Source organism: Mytilus edulis, chromosome 3, assembly GCF_963676685.1.
Source record: "Mytilus edulis chromosome 3, xbMytEdul2.2, whole genome shotgun sequence".
In the NCBI taxonomy this organism is placed as follows: domain Eukaryota; kingdom Metazoa; phylum Mollusca; class Bivalvia; order Mytilida; family Mytilidae; genus Mytilus; species Mytilus edulis.
In genome coordinates this window covers 67437447-67460443 of record NC_092346.1, presented here as the reverse complement: position 1 = coordinate 67460443, position 22997 = coordinate 67437447, and the positions used below count along the sequence as shown (strand labels likewise).

The window sequence follows — 22997 nt, the reverse complement described above, 5'->3', positions numbered from 1 at the left end:
TCATGTAAAGAATTTGTAAGACTTGTACTAGATTTGAGACATGGAAACAACATATGTTTAAATCTTCTCGCAGAGAGATGATTTTGTCACGAAGAGTGATACGAGTTACAGATGAGTTTGAAATGGTATGTATGAAATTTATTTTATTAGATCGCTGGGAGCGATATGATTGGTTGCACAGTGTAGTGCACCATGGAATGTTGTCGCTGGGAGCGATGTGATTGGTTGCACAGTGTAGTGCACCATGGAATGTTGTCGCTGGGAGCGATGTGATTGGTTGCACAGTGTAGTGCACCATGGAATGTTGTCGCTGGGAGCGATGTGATTGGTTGCACAGTGTAGTGCACCATGGAATGTTGTCGCTGGGAGCGATGTGATTGGTTGCACAATGCACCATGGGATGTTGTATAGTTAAATTAATATACAGAAAACAAAAGATTAAATATGAAGGCATTAACTTTTGTACATAATTAAATATATGTATACAATTGATTTGAAGATGAGACTTGTAATAATCATCAATTTTATATGTTTTTTCATTAAATACCACAATTTTGATTTTATTTTATCAGCAGGTCGCATTTACTATAAAACGATCAGAGTTTTAGTACCATATTGGAGACCTTATGTATGTGCTAATTATTTCCCGGATGCCACAAATATGCAGGTGTAGGTATAAAAAGTAGCCCGTTTTTATGTGAGATAAATCGGACAGTACCAAGAGTTCAACTAGGAGAGATTTTAAAACGGTAAGCAGTAATATTTTACAGTCTGTACACATGGTACATAACATATTGAGCGGAAAACTTTTTTTAATTTAAAATCGATAATAAAAATGTAACAAAGATAATAAGAAACCTTGTACAAAGTCAGAGCTTCAGACATAGCTGTAGACTTTGTTTTTTGTTGTTGTTGATATAATAGATATATATATATATATATATATGTTTAGATTTTTATGAATGTAACAATAGGATCACACAGTGTGATATGAAGTTGATGTATGTAGATCTGAGATGCATATATGTTTAGACTTTCATGAGCTATGTTGCGCAGTGTGAAATAAAGTATCACAGTGTGATTAGAAGTTGATGTATGTAGATCTGAGATGCATATATGTTTAGACTTTCATGAGCTATGTTGCAGTGTGTAACATAAAGAATCACATAGTATGATTAGAAGTTGATGTATATAGATATGAAATATGTATATATCTATAGAGTTTAATGTTTATCTGATTAAGATACAAGTACATGTATGTATGAAGTTTTGATTGTGTTCTTCTTTTTACAGAATCAAGGAAAACAGTTTGAGAAATTATCCATCGATTCAAGATTTGCAAAACATTTGTCTGCATAACCATCTATTGCGGAAGCTTCCGGTTATATGTCGTATTTGACGTTCCGATTGTCGACTTGAAACTGATATTGGTCCAGTTTAGTGGTTGAAGATTTATCTTCAATTAGCAATATCTCAAAAGACTTTTTATATCAGCATCTTATTCTGAACTGTTTCATTTCCTTTGTTTCGATGTTACTGCGAGCAACTAATCCTATATCTGTGTTTGTCTTGTTTATAGCCTATTGAATTAGAAATTAAATGCTTTAAATTCGGACGAGCAGGGCGAGGGAGAATTTAAATGTATTTTATTTCGTTTGAAATAGGGTTTTTCCCGTTTGCTATTTGTAGTTAATATTTACAGATGGGAACTAGTATAACTAGTTTGGATACTGGTTTTGTAACAGTATGTACTATTTATAAGTTTGATGTTAGGTGCAGGAGGCACGAGGAAAGTTTTGGCGGTTTTTATGGGTGGGGTTTAAAGGTACTATATAAAGTTTGGGATTTAAATGTATTAGTATCGAAGGTGCTCGCAGTTACGTCGGATTGAAGTTGGTCACATAGGTATATGTGCAGTTGCTGCTATGTTTATTGTACGTACAGGCGTTGGAGGCATTAGCCGGGGGAAAAGAAACGATGCGAAAGAGGAACAATGTTATATGTCATGTGTTTATATAATGTTTCGATTGAAGACATATGTACAATTCAGTAAAATAAAATATTGTATCGCAAGAGAAAATAAGATGTTACTGCGAGCAACTAATCCTATATCTGTGTTTGTCTTGTTTATAGCCTATTGAATTAGAAATTAAATGCTTTAAATTCGGACGAGCAGGGCGAGGGAGAATTTAAAATATAAATAATATGAAACATGCATGGATTAGTTTTTATCCATGTTTCTTTAACCTTAACTAAAGGCTCTAAAGAGCCTGTGTCGCTCACCTTGGTCTATGTGCCACATGTTGAGCAGGATCTGCTTACCCTTTCGGAGCACCTGAGATCACCCCTAGTTTTTGGTGGGGTTCGTGTTGTTTATTCTTTAGTTTTCTATGTTGTGTCATGTGTACTATAGTTTTTCTGTTTGTCTTTTTCATTTTTAGCCATGGCGTTGTCAGTTTGTTTTAGATTTATGAGTTTAACTGTCCCTTTGGTATCTTTCGTCCCTCTTTTAAACAAAGGAAGCAGATGGATTCATGACAAAATTATGTTTTGGTGATAGTGATGTGTTTGTACATCTTACTTTACTGAACATTCTTGCTGCTTACAATTGTCTCTATCTGTAATGAACTTGGCCCAGTAGTTTCAGTGGAAAATGTTAGTTAAATAACTCCTTAGGGGTCAATTGACCATTTCCATCATGTTGACTTATTTGTAAATCTTACTTTGCTGAACATTATTGGTTTTTACAGTTTATCTCTATCTATAATAATATTCAAGATAATAACCAAAAACAGCAAAATGTCCTTAAAATTACCAATTCAGGGGCAGCAACCCAACAACGGGTTGTCCGATTCATCCGAAGAAAAGTTTAGGGCAGATAGATCATGACCTGATAAACGATTTAACCCCTTGTCAGATTTGCTCTAAATGCTTCGGTTTTTGAGTTATGAGCCAAAAACTGCATTTTACCCCTATGTTCTATTTTCAGCCATGGCGGCCATCTTGGTTGGTTAACGGGTCACCCGACACATTTTTTAAATTAGATACCCCAATGATGATTGGTCAAGTTTCGTTTAATTTGGCCTAGTAGTTTCAGAGGAAAAGATTTTTGTAAAAGTTAACGACGACGGACGCAAAGTGATGGGAAAAGCTCACTTGGCCCTTTGGGCCAGGTGAGCTAAAAATTGAAAGAATATCCCAAATTCCAATTTTATATTATTGAGGAATGGTAAAACCTTTAACACAGGATTTCGTCTTTACTTATTCAGGACTACGGAATTTTGTTTCTTTATGTTCGGGGTTTCGGAATCGGACACCCCAACCCCTAACCCCTAAATTTATAGATTCTGGAACTAAAATACCACCAATTATTTCCAGAAATAATTTGAAATTACAGACCTACATGTAAACGTCAAAAACTCCATTCCAATTTACCCTGTACCCATATCAGATATACTTAATCTATAGATAGAATCATATACCTGTATCTTATCTCATTCTATCCCTAGTTTGTCTACTCTTTGTCAGCATAAAAGCAAGTTTAATATTTTGTAACTGCGACTATATGATGGTGCTTACAGCAAAGCTTAATTCCCTTTTGCAAACAAAACTGTTACTACTGATGCTGCTAACGAATTGCTGATGGAGAAGGAATTGGAAGAAGACATTGATCATTGTTGTTGATAATGTGCTACCTTTAGAAACATAGACTGCCCTGAAACGACTGAAAACTTGGAAAAGAGCATGCATGAGTGGCAAGAGATTGTGCGGTCTTGCCATGCTCCATGTTCATCGCGATAAGGATATCAGCAGACCAAAGTATGATTCTGAAACGATTTGACTGAACCGTCAATAGAAAAATTTGGCAAACTCTACTGAATCCATGTTTGTTCTATGTTCTGGCAGCAGACTCAAATCAGTGATATTTGGATGATTATCTTACATATAAATTTAAATAAACTTGTTAAAAATTTGGTGTTAGTAAAAGTCTTAGAATATAAAAAATTTATATAAAAAGTGTCCAAATTCAAAACATTATCAAACTCTCTAAAAATGTCTAGAATGCAGGATTTTGCACCATTGATTCATTTCATACCCTCGCTTGGCTCAACTATTTTGCATCACTAAAATAAGATGCCTAGCTACGGCCTTGCATCATAAATTATTGAAATATAAAATGACATACAGTCATGGTTAAAATTAATATTGACTAACAGTAAGGGGTCATCCATAATTGTCAACCATTTTACAAAGTGTACAAAACGTACACTTTTTCAGACCCCCCACCCTCCCTCAAAAAGTGTACATCAACCATTTTCAGATTTCAAGAGAGGAATCAATCATTCTAAATAAAAAGAAGATCCTGTTTATTATATTTTGGTTTAATATAGAAATTTGCATTGAAAACAAACTAAAACATATCTGACTGTTTTGTTTGATGACATCTATCTGTGATGCTTGTGTTTTGTTAGAATAAAGAGTTCAAAGATTAGTGTTTCCCCTATCACACAGTGGGAACTCCAATGAAAAAGAGCACTTAGAGCATGCAAAAGATTAACAAAAGGGCACATAAACTATGCTAAGAATCAAAGAAAGGGAAATGCATGGTTGTTTGCATTGGTAAAGTATGGATTGACAGTTGTTGATGGATAATTTTGAAGGTTAAGGTTAAACTTCATATGGAGGTGCTCCTAATTAAAGGAGGCTTATACTAAGAAAATAAGTTTACTTCCGGTTTACTGTTTTGGAATACATTACAAGGAAATTAATTGAAGGACCAGTTTAAAATCTTTTCACAAAATGGCGTCTTGTCAAAATCTAAACATTCAAAGAATTTAGTGTTTCCATCAGTTTTGTTTATAATAAACAGAGTGAAACGATAACGATCTATAATAAAGCAGGTGAAATTGACAATCGGGGGTACTGAGAAATGCTTGAAAGCTTTTTGTTTAAAATTTTTTTACAAGTTTACATTTTTGAAAGATTTAGTTTTCATATGATTTGATCTTTTAATCGTTCAATCCGGATAGAGGAAAATTATGATATCGAAATAAATATCATCAAGGGAAAATAATGAAGAAGAAAAAAGAAGAGAAACACACCCAAGCCAATTCTCAATTTTATACATCGACCTTCCCTACGGAAACGAAATAAATTCTGGAAATAAAAAAACAAGAGTGCACACACTGAAATGTCTCGCCTTCTATACTAATCATTGATATTATGTTGATAGTCCTAAGTATAAAGCTAAGCTTTATTACAACTGTCACATAAACTTAACATTAACCAAGATAACTAATCAAAGACCAATGAACCTTGAAAAAGAGGTCCAGGTCAGATGAACCATGCCAGGCAGACAGGTACAGCTAACAATGCTTCTATACAACATATATAGTTGACACATTACTTATAGTTTAAGAAAAATAGACCAAAACACAAAAACTTAACACTGTGCAACGAACCGTGAAAATGAGGTCACGGTTAAATAAAACCTGCTCGACTAACATAAAGATCATAAAATATTTCCATACACCAAATATAGTTGACCTATGGCATATAGCATTAGATAAAAAGACCAAAACTCAAAAACGTAACTTTGACCACTGAACCATGAAAATGAGGTCAAGGTCACATGACATCTGCCGGCTAGACATGTACACTTAACAATCATTCCATACAACAAATATAGTAGACCTATTGCATATGGTATGAGAAAAACAGACCAAAACACAAAAATTTAACTATAACCACTGAACCATGAAAATAAGGTCAAGGTCAGATGACACCTGCCACTTGGACATGTTCACCTTGCAGTCCTTCCATACACCGAATATACTAGCCCTATTGCTTATAGTATCTGAGATATGGACTTGACCACCAAAACTTAACCTTGTTCACTGATCCATGAAATGAGGTCGAGGTCAAGTGAAAACTGTCTGACAGACACGAGGACCTTGCAAGGTACGCACATATCAAATATAGTTATCCTATTACTTACAATAAGAGAGAATTCAACGTTACAAAAAATTTGAACTTTTTTTTCAAGTGGTCACTGAACCATGAAAATGAGGTCAAGGACATTGGACATGTGACTGACGGAAACTTCGTAACATGAAGCATCTATATACAAAGTATGAAGCATCCAGGTCTTCCACCTTCTTAAATATAAAGCTTTTAAGAAGTGAGCTAACGCCGCCGCCGTAGCTGCCGCCGGATCACTATCCCTATGTCGAGCTTTCTGCAACAAAAGTTGCAGGCTCGACAAAAAGGCGTACGGTAAAAATGTTGATTTTTTATCCCCCTCCCCCCAAGTGTACGTTTTGTACACTTTGGAAAATGGTTGACAATTATGGATGACCCCTAAGACAATCATCATTTCTTAATACATAATTTTCAAGCAGTGTAAGGGAGGTAATCAAGTAATCAAACAGATATAAGAGTATCTTTAAATTTCAATTGGGTTACCTCCCTTACACTGCTTTTAAATTGTCTAAATTGTCCTTCAACCAAAAAACCCTTGTTTTCCCCCTTTTTTGCCCCTAATTGCTTAATGATTTGAGCCATAACCCCCCCCCCCCCCCCCCTTTTTTTCCCCTAACCAATCTCTTTGTAGTAAGGAAATTTGTGGTATAATTTCAGAGAGAAACACAAGTTATTGACTGAAAACTACAAAAATGCTTATTTGTGCCCCTTTTTTGGCCTCTAGCTTAAGTAATTGAAACCCCCCTTGGAGCAAGAACCACAAAACTCAATTCCAGCCTTTCCTTTGTAGTAAGAAACCTTGTAGTATAATTTCAGAGAGATCCATACACTTAAGGGCATACGATACAGTTTTGATCCCGTATTTACAGTTTCATGAAAATTTCCATATAGGCTATTTTTTGCCTGACTAAATCAAATATGTAATAAAATATATACCTTCATGTGCTACTTTTTGAGTTAAATGAGGTCAAAATTTTGTATATTTGCTCAAAATTCGGATTTGTGGCCGTATTTTCCCTTTTCGAAAGAAAGCCATAACTTTTTTGTTTTAAAAGATAAACACAAACTGTTTTTTGTTAAATAATTTATAATTTCTGTATTTATAAGTATTCTAAAAATTTATGCATGTTTTATTCAGAAATAACTCATATTAATCAAATGGTCATGAATTGAGAAAAAAAACGTAATTTTTTGCTGCATCTTTATCAAAATTAAAAAAATTGCACTATTTACAGTTTTATAAAATTTGGTCCACATAATCTCCCTGCAAAATGAAACAAAATGTAATTTTAAAAAATAGGGGTCCATGCACTCGTTTTCAAATCAAATCAGTTTGAATGATAAAAATCAGTCGAAAAATGCATCTTTTCCAGATTTGTCATAGTTTGACGTCGCAAAAATAACATTTTACGTTAGCAACATCATTACCTCCCTTGTAACTGTATTGTATGCCCTTAAAAACACAAGTTATTATCTGTAAACTAGAAAAATGCTTCTTTTTTACCCTTTTTTGGCCCCTTATTTCTTGATGTTCAGGGATATTAACCCAAAACTGAATCCAAGCATTCGTCATATGGAACCTTGTGGTACAGTGTAAGTGTTGAGAATATAATGCAAATGTTAACGTTATGTTTCCTGTATTTACATCTTATGTTTATGACGTTACTTTGTACCTTTGTATGGGCGCCTTCGATATAGATTTTGAGCATAAAAGTAACACAATGCAAAGTATTGAGTTTTATTCATTTATTACAATACATTTTGGTGCTGTGACACCATGGAAAGTAAACTGAAAGCGGTGAGAGCAGGCCATAAAAGTGCTGTAACTAGACTTTTGAGAAAATCGGAAGAAGAGCAGGTTTTGGAGATAGAAGAAAGTACAGAATTATTAGAAACACTTTTGCAAAAACAGAAGATTATTAGTGCTTTGAATGAAGAAGTTCTTAATTTAACAAAGGATGAGGATGTTGAGGATGAAATTCTACAGACAGATGAGTATAAATTCTTTCTGAATACAAAAGTTAGACACATTCGTAAACAATACTCAAATTCACCAACTTTGAATATTACCACCTTGCCTAATCAATCAACGGAAAATACGAATCAGCATAGTTCAGTATAAAATACATATAGCTCTGTTCAACAACAAATGTACTATGTTCCGCCCAACGTTACCCAAAATCACCAACTTCCGAAACTCACCTTACCTACATTTACAGGAGAAACACTCATGTGGCAAACTTTTTGGGACTCAATTGAAATCATCTGTTCACTATAATCCAACACTTACCAACAAACAGAAATTCACATTTGAAATCGCAACTTAATAATGAAGCCGTTCGATGCATTGATGGACTACCGCTCACAAACAATAATTATACGGAAGCAATTAAATTATTGAAAGAACGCTTCGGTCAGCCACAGAAAATCACAAATGCTTACATGCAAGCCCAATTACAACTTCCTGCACCGCAATACAACCTTATTAGCCTCCGAAATTATTACGACAGAAAAGAAACATATATATAAAATTATTACGACAGACAAGAAACATATATATATAAGAGGTCTAGAACATTAGGCAGATCGGGAGATTCATATGGCACACTGCTCATCCCAATCATCTTGAATAAGCTACCGTAAGCTGTAAGACAAAATTTAGCAAGAGAAAACGGAACCTATAATTGGGAATTAAAAGGATTAAGACATAGGATATTGAAAGAAATCACAATTTTAGAAGCTGGAGAGAAACGCACCGATGTGTTTATTGACACTTTACTGTCTACAGCGTCATTTTTTACTTTCGCCAATAATAGAGATTACACACAAATACAAAATAGATTTGAAACCGATGAAGTTAATGAAAATTTACCGCCTATAGCATCATTTTTGACAAGGGCTGATAAGAGAGATAAGCCGCGAATATACAAGATAGATTAGAATACCGCCAAAGCACAATATTTGTCAGAAACCTTGCATTTCTTGCTACAATATGCACGACCCCGCACAATGCTCAAAAGTTCCAGATTATGAACACCGGATAACAATTATTAAACACAAGAAATTATGCTTTAATTGCTTGGGAACGCACTAAGCAAGTGAAATTAGATCTCAATTTCAATGCAGATTCTGTAACAAGAATCACCATACTAGTATATGTACCCGAAATACCGACAGATCGTACTTTGATAAAACCAATAATGTAAGTAGATATGATATGTCAGTTAACGCCATAGTCAACAATGGAAGTATTGCCACCGCCACAAGTTTTCATTTGTCCTAGATACAATCCCGTTCTAGCGCATTATTGAAAACCGCTGTAGCACCAGTTTGGAGTGAACATCAAGGAATGAACACAAATATATTGTTCCATGAAGGAGCACAGCGTTCTTTCGTTACCGAGGAATTAGCTTCAAAACTAGATATTAAGACAGAAGGTACCGAATTGATTAATCTTTCTACATTTGGAAATACAAGCACTAAAGTTCAACACTTACCGAAAGCAATTATATACATTGAGCCAATAGAAGATGAGAAAATACCCATTGAAGTTTTTAGTAGTTCCTACTATAGCAAGTCTGATCACAAAATATAGTGAAAATAATATCCGAGATTGCAGACATCTAAAAGGATTAAGATTAGCACACACGATCACAAACGACAACAGTTTTAGTATATCTTTACTGATGAAGCTGATCTTTACTGGGATTTTATAGAAGATACCCTTATTAGAGGAAAAGGTCCGACAGCAGTTAAGTCTAAACTCGGTTACCTATTGTCGGGTCCAACATCACGAGATGTGAATCAAAAATCGGGAGCTGTAGGAATGTTCAACATTGATTGATTGATTGTTGGTTGCTTAACGTCCAGTGGCAAATATTTCATGCATGTTCAGGACTAGAACAAGTTCACAATAAAAACAATAGGTAGGTTGATACAATAGAGGCCATCTGGGATGATGGTCAGGGAAATTTGGACTGCCACTGGAAAATGAGGGTATATTGGATAGGGTCAGAAATTTTGCCTTGCAACAGGCCACCTACGGACCCCTCAAAGAGTTGTTGTAAGGGTTCTTAACGTGCAAAGAGCGTGGCACTCTCTTTACACGAGTCATCGGATTTAACGTCCCCCTTCTGACCGGACGTGACTGCGAACTTGATACATCCCGCACAGCCAAACGGACGCCCCACTTCGGCAAGCGTTTTACTGCCGGTCGGGAGAAGACCAAGTGACCATATTTCTATTCCCCAGTCACCCTTGGGGATTGTTCAACATTGTGACAAATCATAAACCGGAAGAGTTTCAAGTAGAGTCACTAGGAGAAGTCGACACAGAACACGAGGATGAAAATATGTACCAAAAAAACATCAGTAGAATTTCATGAAAATAGATATGTATCGAAGTTGCCATGGAAACATGATCATGAGATCTTACCAATAGATGTTAATACAAAACAGAGAACTGATAACGTTAGAGAATTTCATAAAAAGAGAAGGGACAACAAAATCAACATCCGCATCAGGGATATTGTACAATTTTATGACAAAAAACCACAAACTCGGTGGAAAAAAGCAATTGTTGAAGAATTAGTTGTTGGAAATGATGGATTGATCAGATCTAACAGTGGTCGTAGGACATGCCCAGATTGTCAAACTTTATCCGTTAGAGATCAACGAAGCGGAACTTCCCAAAAAAGCAAATGAGATGAATGAATTTAATACCAGAAGAACAGTGCCTATGCGAAAGGCAGCTATGCTTGCAAAGGAAAACATTAAAACTTGGACAAATTCTTGGACATTAATTTGTGTCCGATTTTAAAATCGTTTAAGAGACTGTTAATTTTTAATTTTATCATAGTGATTTCTAGAGACAGTAATTGCCTATCATATTCTAAATCATATTTTTTCATATATAGACAGTTAAAGAAATATTTCAATTTTATACAAAGATATACTTTTGTGGGCCCCCCAGTATGTTGAGAATATAATGCAAATGTTAACGTTATGTTTCCCATATTTACGTATTATGATTATGACGTTACTTTGTACCTTTGTATGGGCGCCTTCGATATAGATTTTGAGCATAAAAGTAACACAAGGCAAAGTATCAAGTTTTATTTGTTTATTACAATACAGTCAGAGAGATTCATACAGATATACACAAGTTATTGTCCCGAAACTACAAAAATGCTGGTTTTTGGCCTCTTTTTGGCCCTTAATTTCTAGACTGTTTGCCCCTAAACCCTAAAAATAAATCCCAATCTTCTACTTAATGGTATTGAACATTGTGGTACAATTTCAGAGCATTTGAATTACACAACTTATTGTCCTGAAACTAGATAAATGCTTGTTTTGGGCCACTGTGGGCCCCTAATTCCTAAACGGTTGGGACCATAACCCCCAAAATAAATCCCAACCTTCCATGTGTGGTTATATCTGAAAATTACCTTTTGATGTCTGACGGTAAAAGGTATTACTACCCTCATTACTACCAACTACCCATATTGACCCAGCATTTCAATCAATCATGAAAATGAACCAGTACTTACTACAGAAATTTGAAAACCTGAATCACCAGCTTTTTCTAGAAGATTGCTTATTCTAATGCAATTTGTATGTAACAATTTTTTTCATTCGCTAAAAGTTGCCGTCAAATCCACAAATGACCAGGCGTAACTAAGGAGGGACAAACATTTTGAAATGATTGAATCAACAAATGTTCGATTACTACTATATAATCCAAAATAAAATAACACCTACCACGAATTCGACGTTTTTAAGTTATTTTATCCGAACTTGAAGCGTACAGGTAACGTAATAACCTCCAGTTTGTAAGTTTTCATTGGTCTGACGTCACGATTACCCGTGACGTCTTTGCGACAAAATCATTCATGAAGTTTCATGGATTTTTTTTCATTTGTCAAATTTAGACATTTTTTCAAGTTTTATCGTATTATTTCTTTTTGAAATGCATTAGAATAGGAATAACTGATGAGTACTGTAGTTGAAGAGTTGTCACGGTCAATTTTGATTTGACAGTCGCAAAATCTCCGTTTTACTGTCTCCGCTGCGAGTCGCCAGTAAAACTGCATTTGCGACCATCAAATCTACAATTGACAGTGGCAACTCTTCAACTACAGTACTGTTATTCCTAAATTCTAATGCAACAACATTTGTAACGTTCATTTTGATTGGATAACGTCACTTATTTACATGGCATCAATTGACAATTGATGCTATGGGACGTACGCGCAGGCGCAGACTACATCTGACAGAATCTAATTACATGTTTTAACGTTATTTTCTGTCACTTTTGTTAGAATGAAGATAATAATATGGTATTTTAATCTCCAACGGCATCAATTGGGGATTTAATGGTCGCAAATATCTGTTTACTGTCTCCACTAACACGTCGCCAGTAAACTTAATTTGCGACCATCAAATCCCCAATATATGCCGTTGGAGCTTAAAATACAATACAGTTATCTCCTAAATGGTGTCTTCAACCTACAATGTACCCATGAGGTCAATAAAAAATACAAAGAGATAATCTCCTTTTAATTTTTGGGGTTATTTTGCAGGTCTTAATTCATTGTGATATGAGGCCTTTATTCACAGGGACTAAACACCTTTTAACAGTGAGGCAAGTATGTAGTTGAAAATTCAGCATATGTCATGAATGTTAAAAATTCAGCCAATGTTTAAAATTCTTTTTTGTTAGTCATGGGACGAGTTGGGAAAAGTTAAACTACTTTTCAATAATGGAGATAGTTGCTAGGGTTAAATTAAATGGGATCAAAGTGCATTTCATAAGTAGGTCAATTTGGTAGGCCCAAATTCAGCAGGATTTAAAACATTTATATATGTATTATTATTTTTTTTGGAATTGATTTTGAGTTTTCATATAAAAAAAAACTTTTCTAAAATAAATGAAGTCTCATGTGTATGTGGTTTTGTACTTAGGGATGTTTAAAGACTCCATGCAGGTTTTAAGCTTATAATTTTAATATTATTCTAAGGCTATTTTATTATTTTTCTGTGAGGTAGGCGTCACAGAAAAAAAAATGAAATAGCCTTGCAAGGGCAATTTAGGGATGGGGAGAGTGTAGATACTAAGATAGTTACAAATAATCAAAGCTATTTCTTTCTGATTAGGACCTCAACCACAGGTGCTTATGATTGCTATTGAAGATTGGAGTATGCTCTCTAACCAATGAAACATTGTGTGTTTCCAATTTTGCATCAGGCAGAGAGCATATATATACCTACATGTATAATAAAATTAACGGTACCAATTTTCTTGCACCAGATGCGCATTTCGACAATACATGTCTCTTCAGTGATGCTCGTGGCCAAAATATTTGAAATCCAAAGCTTAAATAAAAGATGAAGAGCTATAATCCAAAAGGTCCAAAAAGTATAGCCAAATCCGTGAAAGGAATCAGAGCTTTGCATGAGGGAGATACATTCCTTAATTTATAATAATTTCTATCATTTTGTAACAGTAAATTTTAATAACACAAAAAATCCGTATTTTCATGCCAGTACCGAAGTACTGGCTACTGGGGTGGTGATACCCTCGGGGACTAATAGTCCACCAGCAGAGGCATCGACCCAGTATAATTTATTTGTAAACAGATTAAATAAGATTCATCAGCCTCCAATGATCCGTTTTGAAAGGATTTTTGTTGCAATAATCGAAAATCGAGTCAGTTACGTAAAAAAGGATCATAAAGAATCAATTAACCATTAATAGAAATTGAAAAAGACCTTCTGTACATGTTACTTTACCTTGTTCTTTCTGGTCCCGGAATGTGGTCATACATTTTGTGAAGCTCATTGATGCGATAGGCAGCATATGCAATGCATACTGCAAGAAAGGTCATTAAGGCAGCAAGAATATAAGGAAAATAGACTATAAATTGTTCTGGAAACATTGTCACCAACAAAATTATTATAAATCTTTCTCTGTGGTGTTAAAATCAACCTTTCATACTGCACAGTTTGGTTTCCCAGACTTTTTTATTTTAGCATGTTCCATTTTCTTAAAATTCTCCTTTATTGTATCTTCCTCCTGCATCTTGGAGCACTACTCAAGATACTGCTTTTATTGTGAAAGCAGGTTTAAATTGATATGTTGCTCACTATTATACAGTTTAAAAAGTAGTATCACTATCTGTTGACAGAATAATGTAAGCAATTCTCTTACCAACCTTTTTAAAGGGCAGCCACACTAGCTACGAGTAGTCCAAGATTACTCTGACGTCCAACGGCTGTTTTGCCAGACAAGCTGGGGTCCGTTGGACGTCAGAGTAATCTCGGACTAGCTACGAGATACTAATTATAAAAAAATGTAAAAGTATTTTTTTTTTTGTTCAATCATTAATGAAAGTGATAATAGTTGAATAATAATTCGCTTTTAGCAGGCAGTATGGTTAAATTTTGTCAAATTAAGTTAAAAAACATTGATATTGAATTATTCACTTGCAAGTGAATTAATTATTCGACCTCATTTCAGGATTCGTATTGATGTCAGTGAACTTCAATCTAAACCATTACCTAGAGATAAAACGCATGCAGTGTGCGTGTTCGGTTATTCAAAAGAGGAGAATGTCTACATTGAATGTGAAACAAACTTGTTAATTTTTTTATTGACTAATTCGATCCACTAAAACCATTCTTTATATACAGGTAAAAACGATGATTAACATATAATTTTAATATATGATATGAAATTAAACAGACCTAGAAAAATCCAATTACACGTGTTCGCTTTCAGGTATTTGTTTCTATATTAATATCTATATAGTTATGATCAGTTATGTTTAATATATTATAAAATTGAGAATGGAAATGGGGAATGTGCCAAAGAGACAACAACCCGACCATAGAAAAAAACAACAGCAGAAGGTCACCAACAGGTCTTCAATGTAGCGAGAAATTCCCGCACCCGGAGGCGTCCTTCAACTGGCTCCTAAACAAATATATACTAGTTGAGTGATAATGAACGCCATACTAATTTCCAAATTGTACACAAGAAACTAAAATTAAAAAAATACAAGACTAACAAAGGCCAGAGGCTACCGACTTGGGACAGGCGCAAAAATGCGGCGGGGTTAAACATGTTTGTGAGATCTCAATCCTCCCCCTATACCTCTAGCCAATGTAGAAAAGTAAACGCATAACAATACGCACATTAAAATTCAGTTCAAGAGAAGTCCAAGTCTGATGTCAGAAGATGTAACCAAAGAAAATAAACAAAATGACAATAATACATAAATAACAACAGACTAACTAGCAGTTAACTGACATGCAGCTCCAGACTTCAATTAAACTGACTGAAAGATTATGATTTCATCATATGAACATCAGGCACAATCCTTCCCGTTAGGGGTTTAGTATCATACCATCATAACATATATGAGAAGAACATAACCCGTGTCATGCCAACAACTGGTTTTTGAATACATGTGTTTAGTTCCGATGCAAAGACCCTATAAGTGAATCAATATTAACGCCAAAATATGCAATCTTAAAGTGACCTGACAACAGTATCGATCAGTATCGTAACTATGTATATCCCTTCTTAATAAGTCTATTCAAAGGTTTTGTTAGTTTTTGAGGTGAATACTGACACCTTTGTGCTTTATAAAGAATATTTCCATAAAAAATTGGATGTGAAATACCTGAACGTATAAGAAGTCTGCATGTTGAGCTATATGTACGAATGATGTCCTTATACCGATGATAAAATTTAGTAAATGTTTTGACTAGTTTGTGATATCGAAAACCCTGGTGTAATAATTTTTCAGTAATACATAAATTTCTCTCGTTAAAATCTAAAACATTGTTACATACACAAGCGAATTTGCTTACAAGACCATCGGAGGTTTTCGGACTTCAACTCGATAGTTAATTAGATGGCATCAGGACTCAATGAAAATACACACGAAACGAAGCTACATATTATTGAGCCCATGTTCTGTACATTGTTTATTTTTGAATTTGGATAATTTGGATAAAGTTCTTGCATTTTTGAACGGGTTGTCGAATTGCAGTTATAAGTTCATGTACTTTAAAAGTTTAGATAGAGGATTACAAAGGTTGACCTTTGAATACAAGGATTACAAAGGGATGGAAATCAAAAAAGGAGGAATCCCGAAATATCTTCATATAACAAAAGAACAAAATCCCAATTCGAATATTGAAACCATTAAATCATCCACTAACATAGTCTTGCGACCCTTATAACGAAGACTTCTAGAGTAATGTCATGTTGACATGTTGAGAGTCTAATACAAATGTTCTGCTGTATAGCAATTATGGACAGTCAGAGACTAGTATTAGTCGTCATAGTTTGAGTGCTATAATTTTCTAAACCCGCCGACCTTGTACAGACACAGTATACATACCAATCCCTAGAAATTGTTGAAATATTACACATTGGACGTTATCCTTAATCTCAAATTTGACTTTTATAGAGATTTATTAAGTAAAAACTTGACTAAATTGCACCATTAAAAAGTTTAGTTCGGAAGAAGGTTGATCAAATATCTGTTGAACGTCACCTGCATGTGAAAGCTATGATTTATTGTAACGAATTTTAATGCAAATAAAATAAACTGCAGATACTCTTCTCTTACAGGTCTTAATGAAGTATACATGTAATTATGTATTAAAATGCATATGATCATTAAATTGGCAGCAGGACATTCGAAGTTAGCTTTTGATCAATTAACACAAGAATCAATTATTATCGACAAAACAATAAATAATGACTTTCATCATCACCCCATTGTCAAAAGAAGTATAAAATAATAGTTGTTTATAGTGCTTTATTAGGAAGGATACTCTAGTATATAATCTGTAACATGTGGGACATAAAATATCAACAATTTCTGAGATATTGAAAATACTAAGCTAGTTTATTACAAATTTAAGTAATAGAAAATCTATCTTAGTCAGTCATGAAATGGAAAGGCAACATTTCGTGGAAATGTAAGGTTAATATATAATTTCTATTTTGTTAAACATTTTCGGATATTTCAACAAATGGCATGTTAATGAATATTATACAATTATTATGCATGTATTGTTATAATTCATTAAAAAAAGCGATATGTGTACTTTAGCGAAACCAATATAGTGCGAAAAACACTCCTAAAAGTAAGTAACTAAAATGTCTGTATATTCGTTGAACAAATTCATTAGAAATATTTAACATTCTTAACGATGTCAAAAATTTCAATTTCAATGTATTTCAATTAATTGTTTATTTTGTAGATCACCTTTCAATACTTATTATACTGCACATTTTTGGAAAATTAAACGGAAATAATTATGGAAATGACCCACCAACAGATGCGTCAAAAACAGGCAAGTATTGTTAAGCACTGATACAGCGATTCATTAAGCTTTTATATTTCCTTTTAAATATGAACATCAATGTGCTGCTCTTGTTAATATACCGTGAAAACTGGATTTATCTTTGAGGTAGCGATTTGGTACTACAAGGATTCACTTTTCTCTCCTAACTTTTGACTCAGATGGTTCAATGAATTTAATGCAAAAAAAAAATATGCGCAACTAAAGCTTTATGTTTAACGTTGATTTACAACTTCGTTATGTCAGGATTCAAGCACAACTCATGACTTATTACGTATATTGGTATGTATTCTCAGCTGATAAACTTTTAAACCATGAAGCTTACCCCCAGGTTACAAATCAAAGTCATATGGCAATTGTAGTGCTTTATCAAAGTCATATGGCAATTGTAGTGCTCTATCAAAGTCATATGGCAATTGTAGTGCTCTATCAAAGTATCAAAAGGTACAGCTAAGTACAAAACAAAGCACATGTACTTTTCTGTAATCAAAGACCTTTAGCTAAAGACATGTGACAAGAAATATAGTTTTAAACATTTAAGCATTTCTGCGCCTGTCCCAAGTCAGGAGCCTCTAGCCTTTGTTAGTCTTGTATTATTTTAATTGTTTCTTGTGTACAATTTGGAAATTAGTGTGGCGTTCATTATCACTGGACTAGTATATATTTGTTTAGGGGCCAGCTGAAGGACGCCTCCGGGTGCGGGAATTTCTCGCTACATTGAAGACCTGTTGGTGACCCTCTGCTGTGGTTTTTTATTTGGTCGGGTTGTTGTCTCTTTGACACATTCCCCATTTCCATTCTCAATTTTATTAATCATATTTATTTATATAGTGGATTGGGAAACAAGTTTTGCAACTTATATTAACCCCTTTCCACTTTGCGGGTGCGAGTGCTGCCTTGTAGCGGCATTATCCTACTCTTTTCGAAATCTACAAAGGTGAATTTTACGTGCAAGTAATATATTACTAGTAATCATATATGCCGTAAACAAACTTGGTACCTATGTTATTTGTATTTGCATTTGTTGCACTTGTTTAATGTTTTTAATATTGGACATATTGAGTCATTGACAAATATTTCAAATAGTATTAACGACAGAACTAACACCGATAAACTTTTGAATAATAAAATAATGATTGTTTAGGATTAATAGTATTGGAAAGAACCGAGCATTTTGGGATTTATCTATTGATCGTATTGATTTGACAAAACAAAGAAATCGTTATAAACTAATATATGTGTAATGTGCTACATGTATGTTAAAATGACAAGTGGAAACTTTCTGTCGATTTTGATAATTGAATTTGAGAACTGTGAGAAACATGTCAAAGTAACATTTTGATTCATTTCATTTCTTTTCCAAAAAACAACCCCCAAAAAATGCACAGAAGTCTTTGACATTGTCTAAAAATATCTGAGTCATATTTGATATGTGAACTTGAATAGATGTTAGATCTATTTTACCAAAGAACAATGAACTTTTATTGTTACTTGTTAACCATAACTGAACTTTTATGTGAATTAACTTTACTTGTTATGTAGTATTCAACCATTCGAAGAGTTTCTGTTTTTTTCTCCATACACTTGGACCTATCTTTATACAATATCGTTTAGCAGAAGAAACAATGTACTTTTTTTTAACTTTAAGCCTTATCTATAGTGACAATTATTTGATTTCGAATTTACCGATTTCATAGAATATTCAGCCGTTTCGAAGAGTTGCTGTTTTCCCCTGATACATGTGGATTTACATTTTACTGTATTTACAGAACTTGTTTAATTGAGTTTTTGCCGAGAAATGCGTATTTCAATTTAGAGCCTGATTGGAATGGGAAAAGAAACACATGTGAACCTTATAGTTTTCTTAATATTCAACAATGTGACGAGTTGCTGTTTTATTTTCTAGATACATTCAAACTTACAGTTATGTTTTGTGCATCATATTTGTATATTCATTTTGTATTTCTCTCTCTTTCTGATACTTTTTTACCACACGCGACTTGAAGGCTCCCTTCATACCCCCTTTTGAATTCCACCTCACTTAATATCTTACAACTTGCGGGGATTACACAGCTCATATATTTTTTTATATAATCTGAGCAATGGCCATTCATTGCATTTTCTATCACTGGTCAGTCTTTGAAATGAAAATGTTTTATCCCCCAAGTTCTATCAACTTACAACTCACATTTCATTGGTTATACTACAGTTGATAGGCCAGGTTACGTCGAATTTCCTGTCAACCACTGTTTCGCAAGCATCAATAGTTCGCGCAAACTACACTTTACAACAGCTCATGATTCAGGGATGATTCGACGGGGAAATATTTTCATAATTAGCAAAGATATTTTCAAAATTACCTGAGATGATTTCCCGAGGGCAATACTATATAATTTTATTTTTTGTAATAATTTTTATATATCTTTCAGACTTTCCCCTAGTAGAGAAAAAGACGGACTTGAAATTAGATAAGGCAGCGGTTACTGGTGATCCCTCCTATAATGATACGAAACACGAATCTACTATAATTGAAAATGACAAATCTCTTTTAAGTAACGACGCTGGTGATGAAGTTTCACCAACAATAACGACTAAAACTAGTCATGGTAATTTTCTGCGAAGAATAATTACGAAAAATGCAAGTGTTCGTATACTTCCAAGTCAAAATGTGGAGATATCAGATGCAGACAGTAAAGAAATTACATCGTATCATACATCAAACAGAAAGAAGATACACGAAAAGTTAAAAACATTATATCGAAAGTATTTCATTCAGCAAGCAAATCCATTAAGTCAGTATTACAAAATCCCTTCGTACAGGATGTATAATAAAACAATACCTAAAATACTTAAGGTTAAATACTTGCAGTCAGCCATTTTGAATGGCGACCAGGACATTATATCAACGACGCCTGAACCTACTACAGAAAAGACATACTGGAATGATGCGGGATTGATGGATTACAAGGATGAATATAATAAATGGTATCGGGATCAGATGATAAAAGCTAACCAAGATCAATCATCATATCGCGATAGCTTAGGGATGCCTGATGACAGGTACGGTAGAAATATGTTTTCTAACAGAAAGTATAACAACAATCAACCATCTCTAGTTCATGGACAATCTAGACCAATGTTAGATGCATCTGGTAATCTAGCCACCAATACTAACGGTGTATATAATAGAAACCAATTGATAGCATTGGCAGAATCTCATAATCGAATTTTTAGTGTTGATGGTTCATACGCCTACAGGCCAATAGCAAGTGATTCTGGTTCATATGGTAGCCAAGTTGCCGGTTCCAGATCATACGAAAGCCACCCTCAAAATTCTGCTGGATCATACGTATTTCACCATCAAAGTTCTGCTGGTTCATACGGAAGTCACCCTCAAAGTTCTGCTGGTTCATACGAAAGTCACCCTCAAAGTTCTGCAGGTTCATACGGAAGTCACCCTCAAAGTTCTGCTGGTTCATATGGAAGTCAACCCCAAAGCTCTGCTGGATCCTACGAAAACCACCAACAAAATTCTGCTGGTTTATATGGAAGTCATCCTCAAAGTTCTGCTGGTGCATACGGAAGTCAGTCTCAAAGCTCAGCTGGATCTTACAGAAGTCAACCTCAAGGTTCTGCTGGAACATATGATGGGTCATATAGAAGTCCTCTGGATAATGGTGGTCTATCTGGTAAAACACATCTATTAAATGCTGGTTCGTACAGTGGATCGCAAATGGGCGAAATTGAAAGTCCTGGTGGAGACTATAATCCTCAATCACAATCCAACATTCCGAGTTCGAATAATTACAACTCTATTAGTCAGTTCAACAAGACTGAACATTATAATTTTGATAAAATGGACCGTGCAGAATATTTGAAATCGAAATCCGATTTTGGTGATATCTTTTCAATTTTAGCAAAGAGTGGTGACAATTCGAATTCACCAAGTCCTGTGGACGATTACAGTACAACACCTTCTGAAACAGGTGACGCTTATTCTTTTGGATGGGATAATCCTTCATCTAGATCAGGTGAACAGCAAAACATTTCACCAAATGAAGCTGAAGATTACAACCGTCCTGAAAGTTACACTGGCTCTCTTCATTCAGACTCTGATGCGCCGTTCGAAAGCAAGATATCGGATTCTAGTGGATCGTATATTGATCAGACATCTTTACATTCAAATAAGCATCCATTTGGACCATCTGATGCCAAAACTGCTACGTCAAGCGGTATTCATAAAAGCAACACTCTAGTTCCATCCGACAGAAAATATGAAAATCCGCAATCATCTAATGGCTTTTACGAGGATGGCCCTCCAGCGTACGGAGATTCATTCGGGAGTAACCCAACAGCGTCTGATTCATCATATGAAGATACGGTTAATGGTGCATCATATGATACTCCTCCTCCATCTCCAAGCGTAGCAGAAAATGGTAATCCTTCAGCATTGCTAGTGCCTAGTGCGTCATATGATGGTGCTCTATCGTCTGCATTACAAAAACAAACAGCATCCGATGAACCAATCACAGCATCAACAGGGACGTTGGAAAAACACCATTCGACAAGTGCCACATCATATAAAAATCCATCAGAAACTATGCAGTCCAGCGATATAGTGGCAAATGATCCATATAACTCAGAGTCAAATGCGGTGCAACAGGAAAACAATGGAGGATCTGAGGAAAGTAGTGTGAATCATGGTCCCCAACTTGATGATAGTAAACCAAATCAAACCATCAATGGTGACACACTTCATACATTTAAAGACCCTTTTGATGGTAGTAGTATTGACGCTAATGATTATATACTTTCAAACACTGATTTCGGTGACATCTTTTCAATTTTAGAACATAATGAGCATTTAAACGTCAAAGATTTCGAAAATATTCCATTTAACAACGATGGTTCTCATTTTGGTTTAGATAATCCAGTAACAGAATAATTGTTTTAAATAAATGGGTTCCGCTTCACAAATTTGATTGTTTTTTTTTCTTTGCGGCAGTGTATTGGATTTATATAATATTGCATATTGAAAAAAGATGAACTTGTTTTATTTACTTGAATGGCTTAGTTTTACTATAGAACGCGTGTAGATGGACTGCAGAAATGTACTGCTATTGAATTATTGTACTGTATTCTCGTACTCTGTTTGTCGACAGCTTTTTCTGTATGCAAGACATCTCAGGCTCATTAGGACTTCGGTAATCACAAGCCCTATGCCAGGCAAAACTGTGAGAAAAGAAAAGATAACCAACGAGAAAAGAATTTGGATGGAGAGTTGTCTCATTGGCACTCACACAACATCTTCCTATATGTGTATAGACAGTTTTAAATAATTTTTACAAAAATTACACCAATCATTTCACAACTAGTATGACACAGTCTGAATAACAAATGGGAATGCATATAAATGTACATAAAAATTAACAAATAAACAAATAAACATCACTCGATCACCTCACTTGTTGTTTACGCTCTTCTGGATTCGGTATTGATTTTCTTTATCAAAGTAACAATCGTTAAACTTTGACAAAACCCAAAAGTTAATCGGCAGCCATATTTTTCGAATAACAAACGTCGAATGATTTTTTTAACGTTTGCACGTTATGTATTTGCAATAAATGTTAG

At 34.6% G+C, this 22997-nt stretch overlaps 2 protein-coding genes across 3 annotated transcripts in view; one reads left to right on the top strand and one right to left on the bottom strand.

The window, feature by feature from the left end:
* The window catches only part of LOC139517199 (cholesterol 24-hydroxylase-like), a 32267-nt gene extending 18226 nt beyond the window's left edge, over nt 1-14041 (bottom strand). Inside the window, exon 1 of the mRNA XM_071307924.1 lies at nt 13773-14041. Coding sequence (XP_071164025.1) covers nt 13773-13918 — 146 coding nt within the window. The 5' untranslated portion in view covers nt 13919-14041. The remainder of the gene's footprint in view (nt 1-13772) is intronic.
* A 1632-nt stretch (nt 14042-15673) lies between these two features.
* LOC139517197 (dentin sialophosphoprotein-like) lies at nt 15674-22343 on the top strand. Of its 2 annotated transcripts, none has more exons than XM_071307923.1 (3): nt 15674-15738; nt 17265-17357; nt 19796-22343. In XM_071307923.1, the coding sequence occupies exons 1-3, from the start codon at nt 15726-15728 to the stop codon at nt 22309-22311; spliced, it is 2622 nt and encodes an 873-aa protein (XP_071164024.1). In that variant the 5' UTR covers nt 15674-15725; the 3' UTR covers nt 22312-22343. The 2 variants fall into 2 exon arrangements, with proteins under 2 accessions (XP_071164024.1, XP_071164023.1); XM_071307922.1 differs by lacking the exon at nt 15674-15738 and adding an exon at nt 16890-16979.
* Nucleotides 22344-22997: the final 654 nt, after the last annotated feature.